General features: G+C 50.0%; 1 protein-coding gene across 3 annotated transcripts in view; it reads right to left on the bottom strand.

The window, feature by feature from the left end:
* Positions 1–21,317, bottom strand: part of LOC149353516 (sterol O-acyltransferase 1) — a 45,572-nt gene that overhangs the window by 17,808 nt on the left and 6,447 nt on the right. For 2 of the 3 annotated variants that reach the window (XM_089582608.1, XM_089582610.1), the window contains exons 2-7: positions 5,121–5,221; positions 4,503–4,636; positions 2,974–3,030; positions 2,680–2,787; positions 1,280–1,428; positions 86–213 (exon numbers count right to left, since the gene is read on the bottom strand). In XM_089582608.1, coding sequence (XP_089438734.1) covers positions 86–213; positions 1,280–1,428; positions 2,680–2,787; positions 2,974–3,030; positions 4,503–4,636; positions 5,121–5,174 — 630 coding nt within the window. In that variant the 5' untranslated portion in view covers positions 5,175–5,221. Of the gene's footprint in view, positions 1–85; positions 214–1,279; positions 1,429–2,679; positions 2,788–2,973; positions 3,031–4,502; positions 4,637–5,120; positions 5,222–10,919; positions 11,276–21,317 lie in introns of those variants that run through there. The other variant, XM_089582609.1, reaches the window with a different exon arrangement.

The raw sequence follows: 21,317 nt of genomic DNA, 5'->3' as shown, positions 1-21,317 counted from the left end.
GGGCGTGAATGTTGGTCGAATGGTGTCTATTCAATTCGCCTGTACGGAGCGACTGCGTAGTGAAGGTGGACTCGGCCGGTATTACCTGTTCGAAGGCGAGGATGCACGAAGAGAGGGGTGGCAGCTCGTTGATGAAGATGTAACGCACAGGGAACGCGATGACGCAGCCCAGGAAGAGGATGTAGAGGCTGGCGAAAATGGCGTCCACGGGTCCTGGAGGAGAGAGCGAGCACAATGACTGAAAACGCGCGAACGACGAAAACAAACCCCAATACGCGGTAGCAGTGGGAACATGTCGTCGCGCCCTAGGTGGCCCAAACTTCTGATCTCTAACTGCCGAAAAGAATGTAGCCTGATGAAAGCTCCTCAGGTATGTTATCAGCAACGATTAAACGCCCGTGCCTTAAGAATTTTTCAGGTTTTTTCTTATAAGCAGAAGGTCGGGTTAAGCGCCCGTGATCTCATTCGACAAAAGTGAACGGTGGGGCAACTGTTAGTATGAATAAACCAGAAAATCTCCGTACTGATGGTCTCTTCCCGTCAAAAGCTTCATGCACAGCTGAGTTAGTGACAACATCGATTGCATTCATATTAATAGGCTTATATAAGCCATCGTGCTCTTTTCTGGAGGTTGTCACATAGCACGTATACAGTCAGCACTATGGTCTCTGTGGTTACAGGAGATTTGATGAGCTAATTTATGTCATTTGTTTACACATACCTGCATATAAGAAGAATCTTTGGTTGGAATATCTTGGAGCGCTCGTCTAGATGTTACCTGTTGGTCTCCTTTCATGGATTTTTCTTGGCACTTACTCTACTGCATCAATATAGCGCTTAACGAATATGATACTACGCATGGCATACGCTACTCGCATATGGTAGTGTTCGTGGCCGGATTTTGTCACTATTGCTACCTCGGGTGACTGCCAACGTTGAACGCGCTGAAAAACAAAAATATCGCGGGGAAAAGCTCGAAATAAAGGCAACTCTTTGGTCTTGTGCTATTAAGTGTTCCTTTTGACAGGCTACACCTTATGAATAGATCCTTCCCACCAGTCTTCACGTATTATACGATTCCTGCTGGTCGGTTATTTAAGCCGAAGACTGCTTCGTCCTACCGGAAGAGGGTCTTCACCAACGTTGTACTATTTACACCTAAAGTCCCCGATAGACCTTTCTTTTGTGTGCATGTTCCCGGCGAGAACGCATCAGTTTTCCAGAGAATCTTGGGAACGCCTGGGTTGAAGCCCTGCATGACGCTCGTGTAAGGCCTCACCGCTCTTCCCCAGGTCTCGACAGTGTGCCCAAAGCTGTAGCGACGGGTGCACCAGGAACAGGATGGCTAGGTTGATGGCCAGTACGTAACCGAAGACGCCCAGCATACCCGTGGAATTGACCACGATGGTAGACATGTCGTCGTTCAACCTGTCAGAGAGACGGACGCAGGTTGCAGTAGGACGCGACGGCGAACGGGAGTCACAAGGCGCGCTATGCCTCAAAAACGAAAACCCCAAAAAGCGGAATAAGTCAGGTTTTGAATCAATCAGTCAAGACCCCGGATTAAGTAACGGCCTGCCCTTCTGCGCACGCTACTTAGATTACGCTAACGGAAGGATCTCAGGAACAAAGGCTAGAGGTCGTACGAGCCGCATTCTGTTGCTCGCAAACCTCAGCTTCTGTGCTCAAGGCATAATACAGCGCCTTCCTGCTTTTCACAGCATTTAAAGGGTGGCAGCCGCAACGATACATGACGCTCCTTCCGAGCATGACCTTCTCGGAAGTTTTGCGTCAGACTGAGCGTGACCATAGATCTGGCAGCGAAAATAATAAGAAACGTCGAGGCGCAAGGTCAATCCGCGGGCTTTTCCTTTGTTATCTTCGGTTTTTCTTGCTCTAGGAGCTGTGCCGACTAGAAACAATAAAAGCCTTGCTCGTGAGCGTTATCCCATCTCCCTCTGCCCTGACAAGGAGGTCCGTGCCCGGAGCTGTGTTGGACACAGAAGGAAGGTCACCGCTCTGAATAACTGCCGGCGTGTGGACAATAGCATTCCTTCAAATGACCTATGCGAGTTTTTCCTAAACCTTCCTCGGATTTCTCGGTGCTCCGAGCCCTACTAAGTGCTAAATTAAGACCATCCGGTGCTTATCCTGAGATGCAGTGGGTTATAGCTGCACAGTTTATCACCCGACGTGGGTGTTAAGCCGACGGAACAACTTATAGACTATCCGGCGAGGAGAAGTTAATGAGTAACAGAGGAAAACTGTTGGGTCTTGCATGAGCCTTCGCGCGCAACTGAATTTAAACGAGTTAACTGAAGCACAGTTGAAACAAATGAATCTAACTAGCTGAAGTCGAAATTACAGTGCGTCCTAAGTGAGCAACCTACACCGGAACACTGCGTTTGGTTTCGGTGCAGCAGAAATTAATTTGAGGTTTGAATCAGTGCCCTCGCACTTCGGAGCAAATTCTTGAATAGAGACTTGCATTTGCTGCGTAAGGGTAAGACATTTCTCGACTTTGTCTAATGTCAGCGCAGCACTGAAATTTGAGACTGCCAAACCTGTCGCGTTATGTGCGAAATCTAGACTCGGAGGTTTGCTTTTTGCGCCAGCAGAACGGCAGGACAAAAAAAAAAAAAGAATTGGGGAAGGGGGGTGCGAGGAATCATCACATACCTTTGCGGGTCATAGAAGTAGGATGTGATCAATATGACCGTAACGAGGAATAGGAAGGCCACGAAGATGTTGAAGACTGTCCGGATGTGCTCGTTGGCCATGATTTCCCTAGAGGAAGAAGGTGGAACACATGCAGAGAAGCGTGCTCGCATTCCGAGAAATACGGACGCCAACATTGAAGTAGCTAGACAGTTTTCAGGACAAAATCCCCCAGAACAAGTTCGCCGCGAAATGTTGGTGGCAAGCAAATAATTGTGTTGTCAGCGAATCAACGAATAATGAAGTAATACTCACACAATACGACTCTCTCTAATGGCAAAGAACTTTTCTGGAAGGTCCTGCCCAGGAGAGCTGGTAAGAGAAGAGAAGCGGTGCGAAAGATAAATAGTCGCACACTGCGGCCTCTGCAAACACGACGGCATGTGCATGTCAATGCTGCCAAAGAGATTGAAAGCAAATGAAGGCGCCACTAGAGCCTAAAGCGTCGTCGTAAAGACAGACCAAAACATTTGGCGGACATCTTTTTTTCGTAAACGGCAGTTAAAATGTCAAAAACGCGTCGTTCTGCGCCGCTCGCACCCCAAGGTGCTCAAGTAGAATGACTGAAACAAACTCGAGGAGCACCAAACATGAAGGCCGTTGAGTATGCCTGCGGCTTCTTTATCGCATCGCCGTCGTGAACTGCGTTCGCCTCATCCGAGTGCACGGATTCCGAGCACTCATGGACTGCAGGAATCACTGACCGGACGGGAACCGAACCGCCGTATCTCGTTGCAAAGGCCGCTCAGTCAAAGGGAGTCACCAGATGAAGGCAGCTTTGCGGAAGCTGCGCGATGGAGCAAGGGACCGCCAGCAGTCGTGCCGCGAATCTACTGCTTAGGCGAATCAATAGACCGCACAGGGGATGGGGGGGGGGGGGGGGGGGGTACAAAAAGTTTGGCGAGTTGGTTCGATTCCATATTTTTTCTACAGCGCGAGAGACGAAGACAAAAGAAAACGAGGCGAGCCAAACATGGCGCTGTTTCTCTCGCCTTTTCTTCTGTCTTCGTCTTTCGCACTGCAGCAATATGGGATGGGGAGTACTGCCTGCTATAGGCCGTTTGGCGCAGCACTGTATGGGGAAAAGCACCAAACAGCGCAAGGCCGGGGACAAAGTGAGCTAGAAGAACATAGGTGTTATTCAGGCCCGCGTTCAGCTCCCCCCTGCATCCGGCTATACTGCTTTAGGCCGCCACCGACTGTTCACCGTACCTCTAATATAAACGGCAGCAATTCACGAGTTACCGCGGAAGCTAATTAGTCTTCGTCATTGCTAGGATAAGATGCGGCTTATGTGTGCTTCATTGCTAAATCATTCTCCGCGTTATATACGACACACGCCGTACCGTGCAAAGCATCCACAATGCATGCTTATTCCGTTTTAGCGAGGGTACTTGCAATGCCGCTTAGAATCCGTATTTCGTGAACGCACTCTCATTGTCACCAATGTACAAGCCCACATGTTTTGAAACTGGGTCACGTAGTAAGGCCTCTCGTAGCACCCCTAGAGCTCCTAAGCTATGGACCAGTGAAGAAGGTGGTGGTTTCCTTCACCCTCGAAAGATTCGAGCACTGGCGCAGCAAATCAAGCCACACGTGTACGGTCCAGAAGCAAACACCCTCTGGCCCGAATACTTCTGACAAAGGCTGCACATCAAAGGCCCTGTAGACAAAGCAGCCGCGTGGAAAAATAAGAGGCCTCAGCAGCGGGCGCACACTCGGTTGACAACGCTCAAGTGCCTTCGCGGGGTAAATGAGGAGCGGAGTGGCGAACAAATGCGCACCTCTTTTTTCGCAGCTGGGCCTCCGTGGTGGGCTTGCTGTGTGCTTGGTTGTTGCGGTCTTTCTCTCTCCTGGCCAAGGTGTCCAGCGCCGCGCTGAGGTTGTCCAGTTCAACGTTGACGCTGAGGCGCAACCTCTGCACATCGCGCACCGAGAGAGTCAAGACTGCGATACGCGCGCGGCCAGGCAGTGACGACACGCTGCCGGCGCATTCAGTGTTCGCACCGGGGCGCTAGAAATCTGGCCTTTTTCGAAGAGGTGAAATCATACCGTGCGCGAAAGGTTCATGGTTATGAGAGGTTAATCACGCAGTGCCGTACAGTGAACTGATAAAACTTCCATAACAGCCAGAAAAAAAAATAAATCTGTCATCAGCATCTCAAAGATGGTTCATCCTTGACAGTGACAGTACGCAAAAAAAAAAAAAACACGCAACTGTCAGGCGCAAATACGCTGTCATGAAGCAAAATATATTCATATGTTATACGTGCAAGTCCAGGTAAGAATAAGCTCGTAATGCCCGTCATTGAGCAGTTTCAAACGTTCTCCATTTGCAACGAAGCTCTCTAGCCCCTTATCGGAGCCGATGCGAGTGAACAAGCGCAGCGCTAGCGCCGTACCTCGATGCTGGTCTTGAGGCCGAGCAGCTGCTCAGCACATTCGCTTGGCTCCATGGCGCCGTCCGACGGTCAGCGACGGAGTACGGGCAACGTTTGGCCTCCTGCAGGGCGAACAGACACAGCGCACGGGGTCAGGTTTCAAAACTTATCCGATCCAAGCATTCACGTACACTGCAGTGTGCGAAAGTAGACTATTCTGCAGATTTGGTAACTGACTGCCTCCACTGAAGAGATGACGTCGCCAAAATGAGAACGTCTCAAGCAGCGTCACAAGCAGAGGAATAACCCCCCGGCTTGGTGCCGCCGACGAGCCCTTTAGCGCAGGACGGAGGCTTGAAAAGAGGGAGCGGACGGGAGAAACGGGAGAGTGGCAGCAGCCAGCGTACGAGACTATTCGAGTGCAAGGCAGAACTCCGGAGCACGACCTGAATGCTTGAGCTCTAGCCGATGCTCGAGACTGGCCTCCACCAAAACATCTCCCCACACTGGCAGCCTTGCGAGAGCGATCGGCCGAAGACGTGGGCAGCGCAGCTAGCAGCAAGGGACACCAGAGCCTGGCCGCGCTCTCCACCGAGCACGCGTGCCACAACGCTATGACGTAGCCCAAGCGACACAGTAATCCTTTGAGCAACCACCGAACCAAATCATTTGTCAATAAAAAAAAAATGGCTGGCGGTTTAACATTGCCAAGTACGAATTATTGAGCGAAAGCACGGTTTTTGCAGGTGCACGCCCCCACCACGCACCTCAAAGTGCGATTGAGGTGTCCGCTGACCCAGTGAGCCAGTTACACTTGCTACTCAGAGGCTTCGCACAGACACACACCGCTGAATCCCGGGGTGTGCGAATATAAGTGCGTCAGCACTAAAATATGCAAAATCAATTCATCGCGCCGGCGCTTCAAACTCCTCGTTCCCGGTGTGAATATAATAAGTCCGATACGGGAGACCGGTCCACCACTCATCGTGCCCCACTATACAGCTTTAAAGCATACCCGCTCGGCCCCATATTTTCGACAAAGGCTGCACAACTTGTAGCATTCGTGGCCAGTGCGCACTCGCTGTCTGTGCACATTCACCGGACTCCTTGATCTCCTTAATCGAGTGGACGCTCCCTAACACGCACACAGCTCGAAGTTTTGTTCACTGGAACCATCGACATCAGCACGACGATTGTAGTAAGCGACCTAGTTAATATAACTACAAAAGTCAAGTTATTTCTGCCGCATATGACGCAGTCGCCCTTTCGTGTACATTCCCCATTACTATAGCGCAAATATCGCGGCAACAGATTTTGCACTCGGAACAGCTTTGCATTGAAGTAGATATGAAGACGTCCTTTTAGCAGGATATAGCCGTTAAGCCTTCAACAGTTGCGGTATAATCTGCTAGAAAAGATATTCTAATTACGAGCACAAAAGCCCAGACTAGTTCATTCAAGAACGCAGCCCCGTGAGATCACAAGCGTCCAAGTAGCGCTGGTAAAGGGTCGTTCAAAAGTCCCCAGGCTCAAAACAACGATAGCAGCAGCACCCCCCGCGTCGTGGAAGCACCTAACGCCCTAAAGGTAGAGAGGTTATATAGTAGGAACCGTGTTCAATTCGAAGCCCCACCTGCGCTCTAAGAAAGCGGTTTTCTCGACGGCGAACAACAGCGGCGCTGAAGCGCGAAAGAAGCGAACGCTTAAATGTGTACATTGCTATGCTGCTGGGGGTAGTAAGTCATTTCGCTCATTTCCGCCACCTCGATTAGGAACGAACAGCCGTGCTTTGCAGACCCCATTCTCGAGCGCATGCGCGTTCTTCCCGTCGGTGACTACAGCGGTCAACAAAATTTGCATAAAGCAAATACTAAAGCGCGAGCAGGTAAAAGCAGACATCTGCGGCGCCTCGTCGAAGAAATCTCGCGGATGCAAGCGGCGACCTCCGTGCGTTCGGGGCGCGCGCGCTCTGCATCGCAAGCAGGCGTCCTGGGCATCACCAGCGCGCAACGAGAACATACGTCCGACTTCATTATTATTTGAAGACATTTGCGGTGTTTTATCAATCGCAACGTTTGCGCTTCTCTCTCGGCTAGCCTTCCCATGATCCGTCGGTGCCAGTGCGCAGCCCCGCGAAAAAGATCCCCTTACAAGAGCGAAGCCGTGGTGAAACCGCAGATGCGTCTACGCTGCTGAACGAGCGAGTTCACTATCAGACTCATTTCGCTCGAGGAAGAGTTACAGAAATCGTTCACGTGAGAAGGTGTTATTGCAGCGGAATAAATTTACTTCAGGATGGCCGCTAAGCTTTCCCTTCGGCAACGTGATTACGCGCAACGGCACGTGGCTAAACGGTTATGGCGCTCGGCTGCTGACGAAAGGTGGTGGGTTGGGTACCGACCGACCGCAGCTGCATTTTGAGTGGAGGCGAATCTCGAAAGCGCCCGTGTACCGAGATTTGGCGCCCTTCAAATGAAAGCTCACAGGGTCGAAATCTATCCGGAGCCCTCCAATACGGTGTACCTTACAGCCCAATGTTGCTAGGGCACGCGAAATGCGATTACTAAATTAATGCACGCATATATGATCTACCTATATAACGTAAAGGTTTACAAGACGGTATCATGAAATTCCGTCGGAGGGCACTTAAGGCTTCTTACGTGCTTTGAATCCGAAAGCATTTTTCTTTATTTTCCCCTTCCTTTGTAATGACACAACTACTCATTAGCATACAGTCGTGAGGCAACTAATATATAGGTTCACCTCTTGTTCGCCAAGAAGCAACGCGGTTTTGTGCCCTATGGGGTGCGTGGTCGCCTCGAAATCATGAAAGCCCTGGGTTAATTCTCCGGACCTTCGGAACGAATTTTATTTTCCTTTGCCTGGTCACGTGGCTTTTGGGAAATTTGTTTTTTTTTTTAAGGGAGGGGGGGGGGGGGGGGGGGGCATCGGGTTTCGTCGCCGATGGCCCATAGCGCGAACCCCTTCTCCCTCTCGCTTTTCTAATCCTTTCCCGGGGTACTAACAGTCTCCTGATACCCCGCAAACGTACACGATATCGCAGCACTTCTTTTGCCCGCACTGTCAACAGCAAGCATGCAATCCTAGACGTCCATATCATTAATCTTGCACTGTGGTGACCCCTAGATAAACTCGCGCGACATATTTACGCGTGCCGAGCGAGTCCACTCCGTGAATGCGGGCTCTAGGAAAACATGCGTCCGATAACACCCTCGCATATACAGTCAGGACTGTGAGCATGCTGAAGTAGTGTTGACGAGCCCTTTATCATACCAGCCGCAATGAGCCGAGGGTTCGCCTCTGCACAATCTGGCACCATGCGATTTTATCTTGAGTACAATCAGCCAAAATGCAACGGTAAACACACGCCGTATGTTTGCTTTCGTTCTCTGAATTCAACTTTTTTTTTTCGCCTCATGATCGTTACTACAATGATTTTGTCGAGGGCACCGCCCCAGCCATTTAAATAGAATGACAAAAGCCCTTGTTCCGTGCACACTAGGTCCAACTTTCGCTTCGTTTCTCGGCAACGTCAACATTCGCAAGATCGGGATACGAAGAACAGGAGTAACCGCAAGGCTTCTTAAGGAGTTTAAGATGGCTTTTCAAAGGCAGCTTCGCCATTCGAGAAAAAAAAATCACACTCGCGGCCCAATCTCAAAAACTTCTTGGTCACCGTGCGGCATCGCTCTTATGAGGAGTATTTTGAGAGTATTTTGGTTGCATTTCAGACAACCTGCCTCCAATGGTAAGTTGTCTAATGAGCTACCACTCTCGAATATCTGCTTGCTACCACAGCATCAGTAACGGCCGCTCATACAGAAAGCAGAGAGCCGGCAGAAAGCGAAAACCCGAGGCGCGCCGCATGTAATGCAATCCGTCGGGCAAAGGTTGCCCAAATGATGCATTGCACAAGGTTCACTTTCGCAGCCGGCACGTAGTACGTGCCTTGAACCCAATAACTGTTTGCTTCGCTCTCGGTTTTCGTTCAGGGCTACCAAAACTGAGCAAGCACTTGGGGGCGCGGATGCGGGTTACCCCGCGACACACTCACCGCGCAAACAATGCTGCGAAGACAGTCGCCGCCGTTGCACTTATCTGCTCGAGTACTACAAAAGGGGGACAGCGGCCGCGCTTGCGGCAGCAGTGTTTGCCAGCCATTAGCCCGCCACTTGCCTCCGAGTGCGTGTGCGACGCCGTTTTAAGGCGAAAGCAAAACTCCTCAAAAGAAATAATAAAGCTCTCGCCCTGCACTGCTCAGACGCACTGAGATCATTGCATTTCGCCTGGTTGTGCTCGTTATTAGACTACGGACGCTTCTTCACCGCGCTGAAGCCTGCTGATGCTGAAATGCAGAGTGCAGGCATCTTGCACATAACTGAGCGAAAAAAAGATGGAGTGCGTTACCGAAAGCTGTATAAGTCGCGAATCTCGGCGAGAGCGAATGTAAACGCTGCTTTTTTTGTCTTAATGTCTGGCCCTTTCTATCCTCCCTTTAATCGTTTCCTTCGAAAACACAGTTCAGGTGACCATCCACTATAACACGTACTGTACTGCTATCGCGCATTTGCCAATTACTTGCAATGCCTACACAGACAATGACTTTATGGAGCAAGGGCATAAATGGCAAAAGGCATACTAAGGAAGGAGTCAAAAGAAAGAAAGGTGCTGTAGGGGAGGGCACTGGAATAGAGCACCGGCTTTTTAGCAGCCGAACGAGCGAAGTGTGTATGCTGGTAGGCGTCAAAGAAAGGAAAGCTCACGATTTTGTACACTGGCACCAAAAGGGGCACTGTCCCTGCCTGAGAGAAGGTTGACAGAATCGAGAGGTGAGGAGACAAGAGATAAAACGCACACGCAACAGCCACCCGTGCCCAAGCGACGACGTCTGCAACCAAATCCAGATAGCTTCCTGTGCCCGTCCCAGCCGTAACTGCTGACGCACCGAGGTAGGCACGCCAGTATGGGCCAAGAGCTCGACTTAGTAACAGCAAAATACCATTGCGGTAGGCAGAATGTTCGCAGCTTTGAGGCATGAAACCGTTCAATATGTGTGCCCTGCATCGAAGGTTTATTTCAGATCACGATTTAAAAGATGCTGGCGTCGAGGTACCCACATACACTGACGTAGGGGTGAGGCTCGGGATCATCCGGAAGCCGTAGGCGCAAAATGCAGGATGGAGTCCACGGATGCATTACCGCATTAATATGCCGCTGAGGATTCAACAGGAATCCTGCCTATCTGGGCAGGGTGTTCCGTGATCCAACTGGCCCCAGAATACCCGAAGTTATGGTGGCCGCATAGTTTTCGTAGGTGACCGCGCAGTGAAACGGGGGAGTAGTAAGGATGGTCTGGCTTAAGCCTGCACCATACATAGCTCCTGGATATGTCAAATAGTCTCAATAGCCGAGTCCATTCCTGAGCGGCAGACAAGAACGCATGGACAGACGTTGCCGCGGGAACCAACGCGTCAACGTCTGTCGTTAGAAATTCTTAAGGATAATACGGAAGACATCTCTCATGGGCAATTCATACCCGCTTCGTTCCTGAGCACCAATGCACCACGCACAGCAAACTCGAGAATAACAACACTAAGCGCCTTCAACTGCCCCAAACAACAGCTATCGGTAGTGTAGTCGTCTGATGGTCCGAAACATGACTGAAATCAACCGGTGGGCGTCTACGAGGCGTGAATGGGGCGCGGCAGAGTCACCTATTCATTCATCTGGGAGTACAGGAACTAAATAACCTTGGGAATCGTAAGGGCCAAGGGGCGCTTGTGCGCGATTATCGCTTACCTTTGCAGTTAGCGCCGTCAGTCGTGGGCGCAGTGAAGTCCTCCGCGCTGTGGGGAGGACAGCACCCGTCCGTTCGCACAGCAAGGGGTTCACCGGTCTCCGTTCAAGCGCCCAACGCGTGTCCCATTGCCTTATCTGCTGGGCGGGCGAGCGTTTAACAGCCGCTGCTCTGCCCGTCCGTTTCAGGGGAGTCGCTACACAGGCTTATCTCGCGCTTTGCTCTTCAAGTTCCCGGCACTGCCGCGCAATACACTCACGAATGAGGGGGCCGTGCCCAGAGCGTTCCGCCTCTTCTTCCGTCTTTCCAGCCGAGCGCGCGTTCTTTTGGCTCAGAAAGTGGATGCATGCGCAACGATCAGCTAGTTCCGCAAACATCCCACTCGTTATCGCGAAGAAAGCATGCAGAGTCAGCGGAAAATGCGTTCGCAGAGCTCGTCGCCGCGAAGCTCGCGGTATTAGAACGGCCGCCCGTGCGACCTTCCGGGTGTTTCCTAGAATGCGCCTGACAATGCGAAGCGACAACGGCCGCTCCCTTCCTCTGACGCCGTCCTGCAGATTAACGAGCGGCGCCAAGACGAAGCACCACGACGCAAAGGAGTAGAGGAGCACTACCGCTTCCCGATATGCCATCACTCAGGCGAATCTAAGAGAACAAAATTACTTTTCTTCTCTTTTTGGAGAAATTGAAAAACATGGTGATGGTCAGAACGATTAATTGGGTGGGGCAAGCAATCATCGTTGAACTCAACTCTTTAAGACGGACAGGTCTCAACCTACCGAATTTCTAACGTACACCTCGACCTGCACACGAGGTCTGAGACGCTGTAGTGGCGAACTCAGGATTAATTTCTGCCCCCTGGAATTCTTTAACGGGCATTGACGTCGCACAGCACACGGGCGCCTGCGCATTTCGCCCCTATCGAAGTGCGGTCGCCTTGGCCGGGATTCGATCCTGCGGCCTTGGGCTTAGCAGCCGAACGCCATAACGACTGAGCCACTGCGGCGGGAGCTTTTGATGCACGGCGAGGTGCGACGGGATGAGGAAACGCTCAGATAAGCGAACCGCGTACTCCCAGGACCTTCCACCGACCGCAAATGAATGTCTGCCTGTCTACTCATACTCAACTGAATTAAGTGAGTTGTTTTAATGCGTTCGCACTCAAGCCCACATTCAGGGAAGAAGCCGTCTGTCCTTCTGGCCTGGTGGGCAAGTGGCAATCTGCCCAACTGGGTATATACATTTATATAGGTGGTCATACGTAATTTGCATCTGGTTAAACCCAAGATTATGGTTAGTAAGCAGTTAACAGGTGTTTGCCACCTGCCACGGTGGGCACGTTGTGATGACTCCACAAAGTAACACGACCTAGATGGCAGGTGGGCCGCCTGCTTTTCCGCTCACAAGGCCGCCGAGGCCCGTTTTCTGCCGAACGGTAGCCGTGACCGATAAGCATACATAGAACGACTTTAATAAACATTGTGCCTTGTGTATCTACAGTCATTCATCTATGCCATGCAAGCACACACCCCACACAGAATGCACTTGATATACAATTTGCATCAGTATCATAAATAACCAAGCATAATATCGATAAACAATGCAAAACGAGAGCAACTTAGTGCTAGCGCACCTAATTCGCAGTTGGCCCAACTACGCAAATCGACAGTTTTTTTGTTTTTTTTTTTACGACGCGTCTGGAGCACAGCATACGCCACATCCGCGACCTCCTAACACTACAACTATTTTTGCATGCAGCATAGAGCTGGTCTTCAGGACAATAAGGAGCGTCTCGTCATTCAGAACGCAGTAGGAATGCTCTACATCAGTCATTACTACCTCTCAGCCACCCGAAAGAAATGATACGTTGCTGACTGAACTCATTGCTCGACACAAACGAGAAATTTTAATGCTGAAAATATTTTTCAGCTGGGTGCGGGACTATACTCGAGTATTTGAAACTTTTCATTCTATCTTTTCTTTCTATCGTTTCCCTCTTTCTTTCCCCTTCACTGTCTTCTCCCAGTCATTTTATTCCCGCTTGCCGCAGCTCAGATGCTTCAGTTTTCGATGGCAGAGGCCGCGGCTAGCGTGACGACAGAACTCCATTAGCTCGCTGCTTTTGCTCTCTTTGGCCACGAATATAGGTCGATAGCTAATTACGGGCAACATTTCTGAAAAAAGAAGGTCGGCCTATATGCAAATAAATACGGTAGTTTAAAAAGAACGTAATTAAAGACACAATACATTTAGCGTTTAAGTCGGCAGTCACACCTAGCGTCGGGCGACAGTTTGCTAACCAATTAGCAACGGTATTTGTTGGACACGTACTGTATACGAGCGCACATAGTGATACAAATGGAGCAGGTATTAAAACACGTGCGACGAATACATCGAACGTGTTGCAATACCCGATATAGCTATATATCGTATACCTCTCTACCGTATACAGGGGACAGCCGTTTTCAATTGATATACTTTGAAACAGCACGACGGCCAGTGATGTTTCGTGCCACAGCCGCAAATTCCCCTGTTAGACCCAAAATTCTATATTTCAGGACCTTTTTCACTGCAACAACTGGAAAGCTACAGCAATTTGGAAAAAGTGAGACGATTTCGGCTCTCAACATTCCGCTTTCGCCAAATTTTGCTCCTCAAATTACATGAAACAAAGGAAAAACTCCCCTAATAGAACATCACTAAGGCCTTTTTTTGTTCCAAGGGCTGAAGCGCAAGAGAGAACCCATTAACCTTCAAAGCGAAAACGGATATGGCTAGCAAGCGCTATCAGGATAACGCGTATGAAGCGGATCGCATTGCGTTCGTCGTGCGCTTACTAAGGAGAGCCCGCGCGTTGTTAAAACGGACACGTTTGGTACACACCATCGCTTGACAAACGCAACGATGCAGGGTGGTCTGCGTCCAGCGAATAGGAGGCAGAGCCTCATTTGTAGCCGAAACGAAATGCATGGCGTAGACTGATCGCCTCGGGGCATCGTCGAACTGCAGCGTTGACGCCTCAGCGGTGAAAGTTTTCCGCAACACATCCAATCCATCATGGCCTGTAGGAGGGAGATAACCCGTTCTTCGCTGCTCTCTCGCCTAGCACGCTTTTCCATTCCGTACCTTCTCACTCACCTTCAAAAAGGCCGCTGCAGCCATTCACCCTGTGCCGGTAATGACTGCGGAGTGGAAAAGTCTGGAGGAGTTTCGAGGTTAAAAATAAAAACAGAGAAAAGAAGAGGTCTTGCACTCTCATAAAGAACTATGCATAAACCGCACTAGCTCATTTTGTTGGGTGTTTTCCGAGGCAAAACCACCGATTCCCTGCTCCGGACGAGCCCCCAGAACGAGTGCTGTACAACGGCCCAAATGCAGTCTCTCATAGCAGCAAGTAGCTGTCAGATCCGTATTGGCCGTCATCACGACAGTGAAGCCACACGTCCGCGCAGACGATGACAGCAAGTGCGCAGTTAAGAATTGCTAATAACCATTCGCGATTACATCAAACTCGATTATGAATACAACTGCATCTCCCATGATCCGGAAGGCAGGCCATCCTGCAGCAAACTTTATTGCTCCTAATATGCCGTAACGCTATGCTGAATACTCAGGGTAATCGCACGAGCTACACTGATTGTCATTGCGGGTGCTGTACCTGGAAAGGCACGTACCGGACTACCTTGAGAAGGGCCACTGGAGTCCACTTTACGTTGCCACAGTAAGAGATGAAATGAACCAAGGTACTTGCACACGCTCTCTTCATGACATCCTGTTGCAGCTAAGAGTTGTAAATATTGCACAATTTCTGGCGGCTGAAAATGCAGGCAGGCTGGACGATGCTTTACGTACAGATAGCGGATGCTTAGGAGGACCACATTTGAGTGGCACGAGGCACGTTTGTGAGGGCATAATTGCGCACCATCGATATGCGTCAGGTCACGTGTGCAAGACTATCTTCCTACGCAGAATTTTTAAATTGTGTACTAAAATGCTAAAAGCGCCCTTCCCTTAAACACACACACACGCGCGCGCGCACGCACGCACGCACTGACGCAAGTGGAAGGTCTTGATGTTCAGTGCTATTGCCACGCAGTAAGCAGGCTGTGACTGCATTTAATATAATCTGGAGCTCATTACGCACAGTACTATATACAATGATGGTCCTTTAGGCATTGCAGAGGGGATTCCTGTGGCGTCACCAGCCTCGCCCGAGCGGCACATTGTGCTTAGAGAGCAGCGCGGTTGGCGCAGTTGCCATAGTAACCGCCGGTGAACTTCTCTCTCCGTGTGCGGCCCTTCAACTTTAGTGCATTTTCTCGCAGGCAGAATACGAAAGCTTTATTACATGCACCTTTGTAGTCGTACGCTCAAGCAAACTTATACTAACGACAAGTATTGCACTTTTTAAAACGACCGCAATTCTTTCGAAAAGGTATGTACACGAAACGTTGGGCAAGGATCTCCAAGCTTGCGGAAGTCAATAGCAGCACTGTGTAGTGTAGTACGTAGTCACCATTGAGTACACGCACGTCGCAGCAAAAATCAATTGCGAAACCCCCCTAAGAGTGCGTGCCCCCCTCTCTCTACGTGTATCACGTTACTCTGTAAGCCGGATAAGATAACAGCGACTGAGCGACGAGTGTCCCATATGTGTGCCCCCTATCGCCGTCCAAAGCGACTGGCTGCGTGCCAAGGAGTTCGAGCACATGTTCGCGGCTGCCACTTCCAGAGGTTGAAACGCGCCCGTACAGAACGTCCAGCTGTAAGGTTCACTATCGGCGGTACTCGGACAGAATGGAAACGGCGGCGAACGGAGGGGCCACGTCACAAAAGTGCAGATACAAGCGCCCGAAACGCATGGCATGCAACTGCTGGAGAAGTACTCTCCGAGCGGAACGTCCACAGAAATTGCTCCTGTGATCAGTCGAGGCTACCTTCCCCTTCTTCGTCTACTGCTTATTGTTCTTCATCTTCCTCCTCTCCCAAGCACACATAACCTATGCGCGGTCATGTGTGCAGTACATGCTATCGTGGTAATGTATACAGTATTATACAGCGCGTGGGCTTTTAAAGACATGGGTAGTCATTACTGTCACTCCAGTGAGGCTGGATCTGGACTCTTAACCAGGGGCGAGCATTGCATTGCGGACGCAGAAGTGGGTGGAAATGTGGACGTGGAAACAAAGGAATGTATTCCTGAACAGGCTGATCATTTTTAGCATCCATAACTTCTCACTTTACACACTGCGCACAAAAACGGTACATGTTAGACGCCAAAGCAACAATGGGCTATGAGCATGCTGTAGTGGGGGGATTCGGACTTATTTGGACCATATGGGGATCTTTAACGGGTACCGAAATCCAGGCACATTTGAGAGTAATTTTCACTCAAGTAAGTATCATAATAAAACTGTCTCCGCCTGCTGTAAAATGAAATAGAGGATAGATGCGAATGAACTGCTGCCCCGTAATTTTGTTTTCGAAGATACAGGTCGGAATGCACTTCAGGAATGTGCTGCAAGCAATTTAGTGCAGTAATGCTCGCAGCGCGTAGAGTGTGCGTAAGAACGGTATGTTCACTTCGGTCAGCAGCAAAAAAAAAAAAATGTTTTTTCAACTGCGCCTTAAACCAGCGCGCTGATAGCTGTTTTTTGTGCAGGCCTCCAACAGTTTATTACAGAAAAATATATAGATAAGAGGCGAAAAGAAATTGAGTTTTTAAATTTGACATTCGGGACACGATGTGGTGCGTACCGCATCGCTAAGTAGCGCAGTATGGGTTGATACCGTAGGAACGCAGGAAAATGAAGTGAATGATGCTATGTGGAAGGCACTGTAATGAGCAAGACGCGTATTTATCCTTCAGATTTGTGCGGCGCATCTGTGAACTTCGGGAACACGTGACAGCGGGTTGTTCAGGTTCGTAAAGGGCCAAGTTATAGCAAAAATGCCTGGTGCCGGCGGTCTCGGAAAGAGGCAGCGTTTCGCGCCGGAGTGGTCTATGCGCGCCCAGCGCGCACAGCGCGGAGGCCCACGATATCTGTCGGGTGCGATACGCTGGCAGCCGACGTGTCATGGAATCTGCGCGAAGCCACGATAGAGGGGCGTATTTGTTTTACGTTGGTGGGGTTGGAAGGGGTACGCACTCAAGAGCGTCTCAAACAATAGTGGCTCTAATGTCGCCCAGAGAAACGAGATCCAAGGAGACCATACATCGCGCGAGCTTTTTTTTTTTCTCTCTCGTATGTCACGCCACACTGACATAAATACCTTCGAGTGAAAGGGTGACGAATATCACTTAAAAGATGTGTGCTCGGCAAGAGTATCAGTATGATGTCAGCAAAACTCCCGGCATTCGATATTTGATCGCTCGCTATCAGTTCTATGGCGGCCACCCCAGACTTCCCCCTTTTCTTTTATTTGAGGACACAGTACTCGATCGACACTGAAGGCGCATATTGCCTGCAAACAATGCTATAACGCATGTTTAATTCTACGCAGGCGTATACGCAAGCGAAATCAGCCAATTAGAAGCCAGTGAGGGATAAAGCGCGCGTGATGACGAGAGATACACTGGACATCCATCCTATCAGGGATCACCGCGTGCTATTCATCTCTGGTTAGGGAACTGCCGCGGTGGCTAAGACGACCGGCTTTTGAGTCCAAGGTCGCCAGACCGAATACCGGCAGCCGTATACTTCAATGAAGGCGAAATGCAAAATTGCAACTTTCGCAGCCCACGAGCAGCATTAGCTCCATACACGCCACACCATACAATAGTACACCATACCCTCCCAGGTGCCACAGAGACTGTTGGCAAAGGTATCAGAGGTATGCACTCAGTATTACGCGGTGGGAAACATTACAGTTTATATTTTCACGCGGAATGCGGCTCCGAGTGTTTCGCTAATCGCGCATATCCCGCGGCTTTTGTGCTCAAGAGCGCGCGCGCGCGCGCCCAGTGCTCTTTTCTTTCTCGGGCGCCGCGCACAGCCGGGTCTGACCGCCCCCGCTCGTTAACGTCACGTTTCGCTCGCTGTGTCAATCGCGCTGCGCTGCGAAAGCTGCGTGCGCGTGGCGGTCTTCGCGCGTTGTAGTTACGAAGGCCATCGAGTCCTAGTTTTATGGTAGAACGCTGCTCGCCGCAAGGTGGCGCGTCATACGCGAAACCAGCGTCCGAGGCCGCGGAACTCTCGGAGGGAATAAGACTCCGGCAATGCGGTGCGCGAGGCCACGAAGAGATCGCAAGCGCAGGGCGGACGCCGCGTGGCAAGAGCGGGCGTAGCCGCGCCCCCGTGGCTCAGTGGCCGTGGCATTCGTCAGCTGTGAGCACGAGGTCGCGGGATCGAGTCCGAGCCGTGGCGGTCGCATTTCGTTGAAGGCGAAATGCAGAATGCATCCGCCTGTTGTGCGACTTCGGCGCACAAATTTAGTCTCGAGTACTTGCACTACGGCGACTATAGGTCTCACCCGTCTTTCACTCTTTCAGTCATCCCTTCCCTCACAAAGCGAGTGAGCTGTGCACAGTGGTTGCGACAGTTACTGAGAATTTGCCTTTCCCCATAACATGTCTCCATTTCTCATTTTACGCGGGCGTCTAGTAAACAATCGAACATTGGGTACCGCGAAGATCGACTTAAGGCCGCTGTATCTTAAACGTTATAATGGGAAAACTAGTAAGGATACTCGTTGTGTGCAGATGCAGTGAAATATTTGGTTGGTAGAGATTAAAACAGTTTGTAAATAAAAATGTTTTATATCTAAATGCTGACGTAAAGATGAGAGCCCTCGGAAAACCAAGAACTGCGTCGGGGCAGCGAGCCCAGATGTTGATTTTTAGTTTATTCAGTTTATTTTCGTGGTGTACTGTGTACCTCTTGAAACGTATTCAGTTTCTCGATGTTAGGAGGCATGCCTAAACTATTTTACCGGCTTCGTCCGGAGTGCCTCAAGAAAGCGTACTAGGACCGATTATTTTCCTAATCTACGTAAACGATATAACTAGTCATTCAGCTCTGAACAGTGCAAAACTGTCTTACTTCGCGTCACGAACAAAAAGCAAACTGTCATTTGCATATCGCATTAATAACGCACAAAGCAAGTATCAGAGTACAAATCCTTATGCTTAACGATTACACTCTTTCGTGGTCCAAGCGCATTGCGAACGCTTGCACATCCGCCTCTCGTAAACTTGGCTGTCTGTCAGAAATTAGAAACAGCACCTGCGGATTTAAAACATGCAGGCTACAAAACTGTCATACCGCCAAAGTCAGAATACGCAGCAATATTATGGGATCCCTTTTACCGGAAGGATAAACATAAACTTGAAATGGTTCAGAGGCGAGCAGTGCGGTCCATTTTTAAGAAGTTTAGGTCCACTAATTCCCCGCCACAACTAACGGCCGACAACCATATCCTTAGAATCGTGAAGAACTATAGTACGACTGATTTTTTTTTTTTTGTTTACGATGTGCAACAAGTGGCTATACTTAACGGGCAAACATATATTCAGCCTTACCTTCCACGCGTATCTGGCACCGTCAGCTCACAAATTTCCTTTCCACGCACGCACAAACTTGTTTAAAAATTCTTTTCTGCGTACATTTTATTCAATGAATGGTATTCCCTCGACAGTTTTTTTTTTTTTTTCCACTGACAGTTTTGAGCAGGCCCTACTCTAGGTTTGTAATGTAATCTTCAGCATTCTTCTTTTATTTCTTGTCTTTTCGAGGTTGCCTACGCAAGTGGCTCTTTTGTACTGATTAACTTGTGAAGGTTATTTTCAGTGTCGAAATGCCAGCCTAATCAGTTCTGTTCTCTTTTCCCTCGCTATCGAATACGCATAGCGGAAGGGTGCCTATATATTCTGTTAATGTCACTGAAACTGAAACAGTCTGAAAACATCCCCCACCCACTTGGTGTCATTGATACCGCGGTATATATTAAATAATAAATAAATGAATACATTTCAGAGCTAGACAATGTACAATTGTCTCGGTGAAGAGGGCCACAAAGGTGACACAGGAGGTCACCTGATTAGGCCCTAGTCATGCGTTCAAGCAGCGCAGCAAGTCAGAACATGCAGATTACAGTTTGCACACGAAAACTCGAAAGACGTCCATACGATAACGTTCGCTCTCACATGAATGCTAGTTTGATGTCGTCGCTGGCCACAGTGGTGGGTCTATAGCCTCGCGTTATACTGCCGGGAATTGTTCCGCCGTATAGCGGCGCTTTTGATAAGTGCTGAATCAAAGCCGATCGTTCGTGGCATTTGTGTACATGCATTTGCGGCCCTGAAACCCAAAAAAAATTTGAATGTCACACTGGTGCCAGCCTCCTAGACAGATGAACACGCGTTTATAAGTTGGAAGCTTTCCAATTTACAAACAATGTGAGCCCGGACGAAATGACTCTCTGAGCTCCGTTTTCGAATGCGCACTTGGCCGAAGCAGAGCGCACGTAAACGGATTACGTTTTTGAATGCATTTCCCATTTTCTAATGCCTTGGGACACAGCCAAGAGTTCCGGAAAAAAGGGAGAAAACAAGGAAGGAAAAAGACGGAACAGTAAAGACGAGCAAGGAGCTTTTTTTTTTTGTCGTTCGTCCGTTTCACGAAATAGGGCAATAAGCTTCCCTCCGCTTCTCATACGGTTGTTTACAACTCGAGCAGCTGACCCCACTCTCGACCATCGGTCAGTCAGCCATCCGCGGAAAATGGAGACTGCAGTACGCCTTCGTTACTCATCGCTCTGCGCCGCTTCTTCGCTGGGCGCCCGAATCTGAGGACGTTCGCATGCAGGACTGCGTTTCGAGTCGGCTGGAGGGAAAGGAGACTTGGAAGAGCGCATTATACGAGCAGCACCGGATTACTGCTCGGCGGAGTTGCCTGTCCGCGAGGCTGTCCGCTGCGACCGACTTGGCACGGTGCCGACGTCGGACACGGGGCAAATCCGGGCCACATGGGGCCATAACGAAAAAGCAGTTTCGCTTTCGGCAGTTTTGATTTCTCTCGCCTGCGGTAGCCCTCGAGCGCACGTCGGCTGCGGTGATGCGCTGCTGGAGCGTATGCGTAACGATAAACATCGGGTTGGGCGACGAGGGCAGAGGCGGCAGTCAGTCTTAGGGACACTGTAGATAAAGCCCCAATCAGTAAGCATATTCCAGTCACTGAACGGTTTCTCGTGGCGGACAGAGTCGCCGTGTGTCACTGCAGGTTCCGATGAACGAACAATGTGAACTCTTTTATCTCTACAGTTATCTTCCTCGCGAAGCGTGGTCGGTAGGTGCGCCAGGAAAAAAAAGATAAATGTTCGACTCATCTAAATGCCGATATTGTTTTTGCGTGATGGAGACCGATTGCGCACACTTCGTGATGAGGTTCCATGCACTTTTG

Source organism: Amblyomma mixtum, chromosome 3 (assembly GCF_055824585.1).
Source record: "Amblyomma mixtum isolate Tamu chromosome 3, ASM5582458v1, whole genome shotgun sequence".
NCBI classification, from domain to species: Eukaryota; Metazoa; Arthropoda; class Arachnida; order Ixodida; family Ixodidae; genus Amblyomma; species Amblyomma mixtum.
Note: the sequence above shows the minus strand (reverse complement) of the source record. Positions and strands in the feature narration are given on the sequence as shown.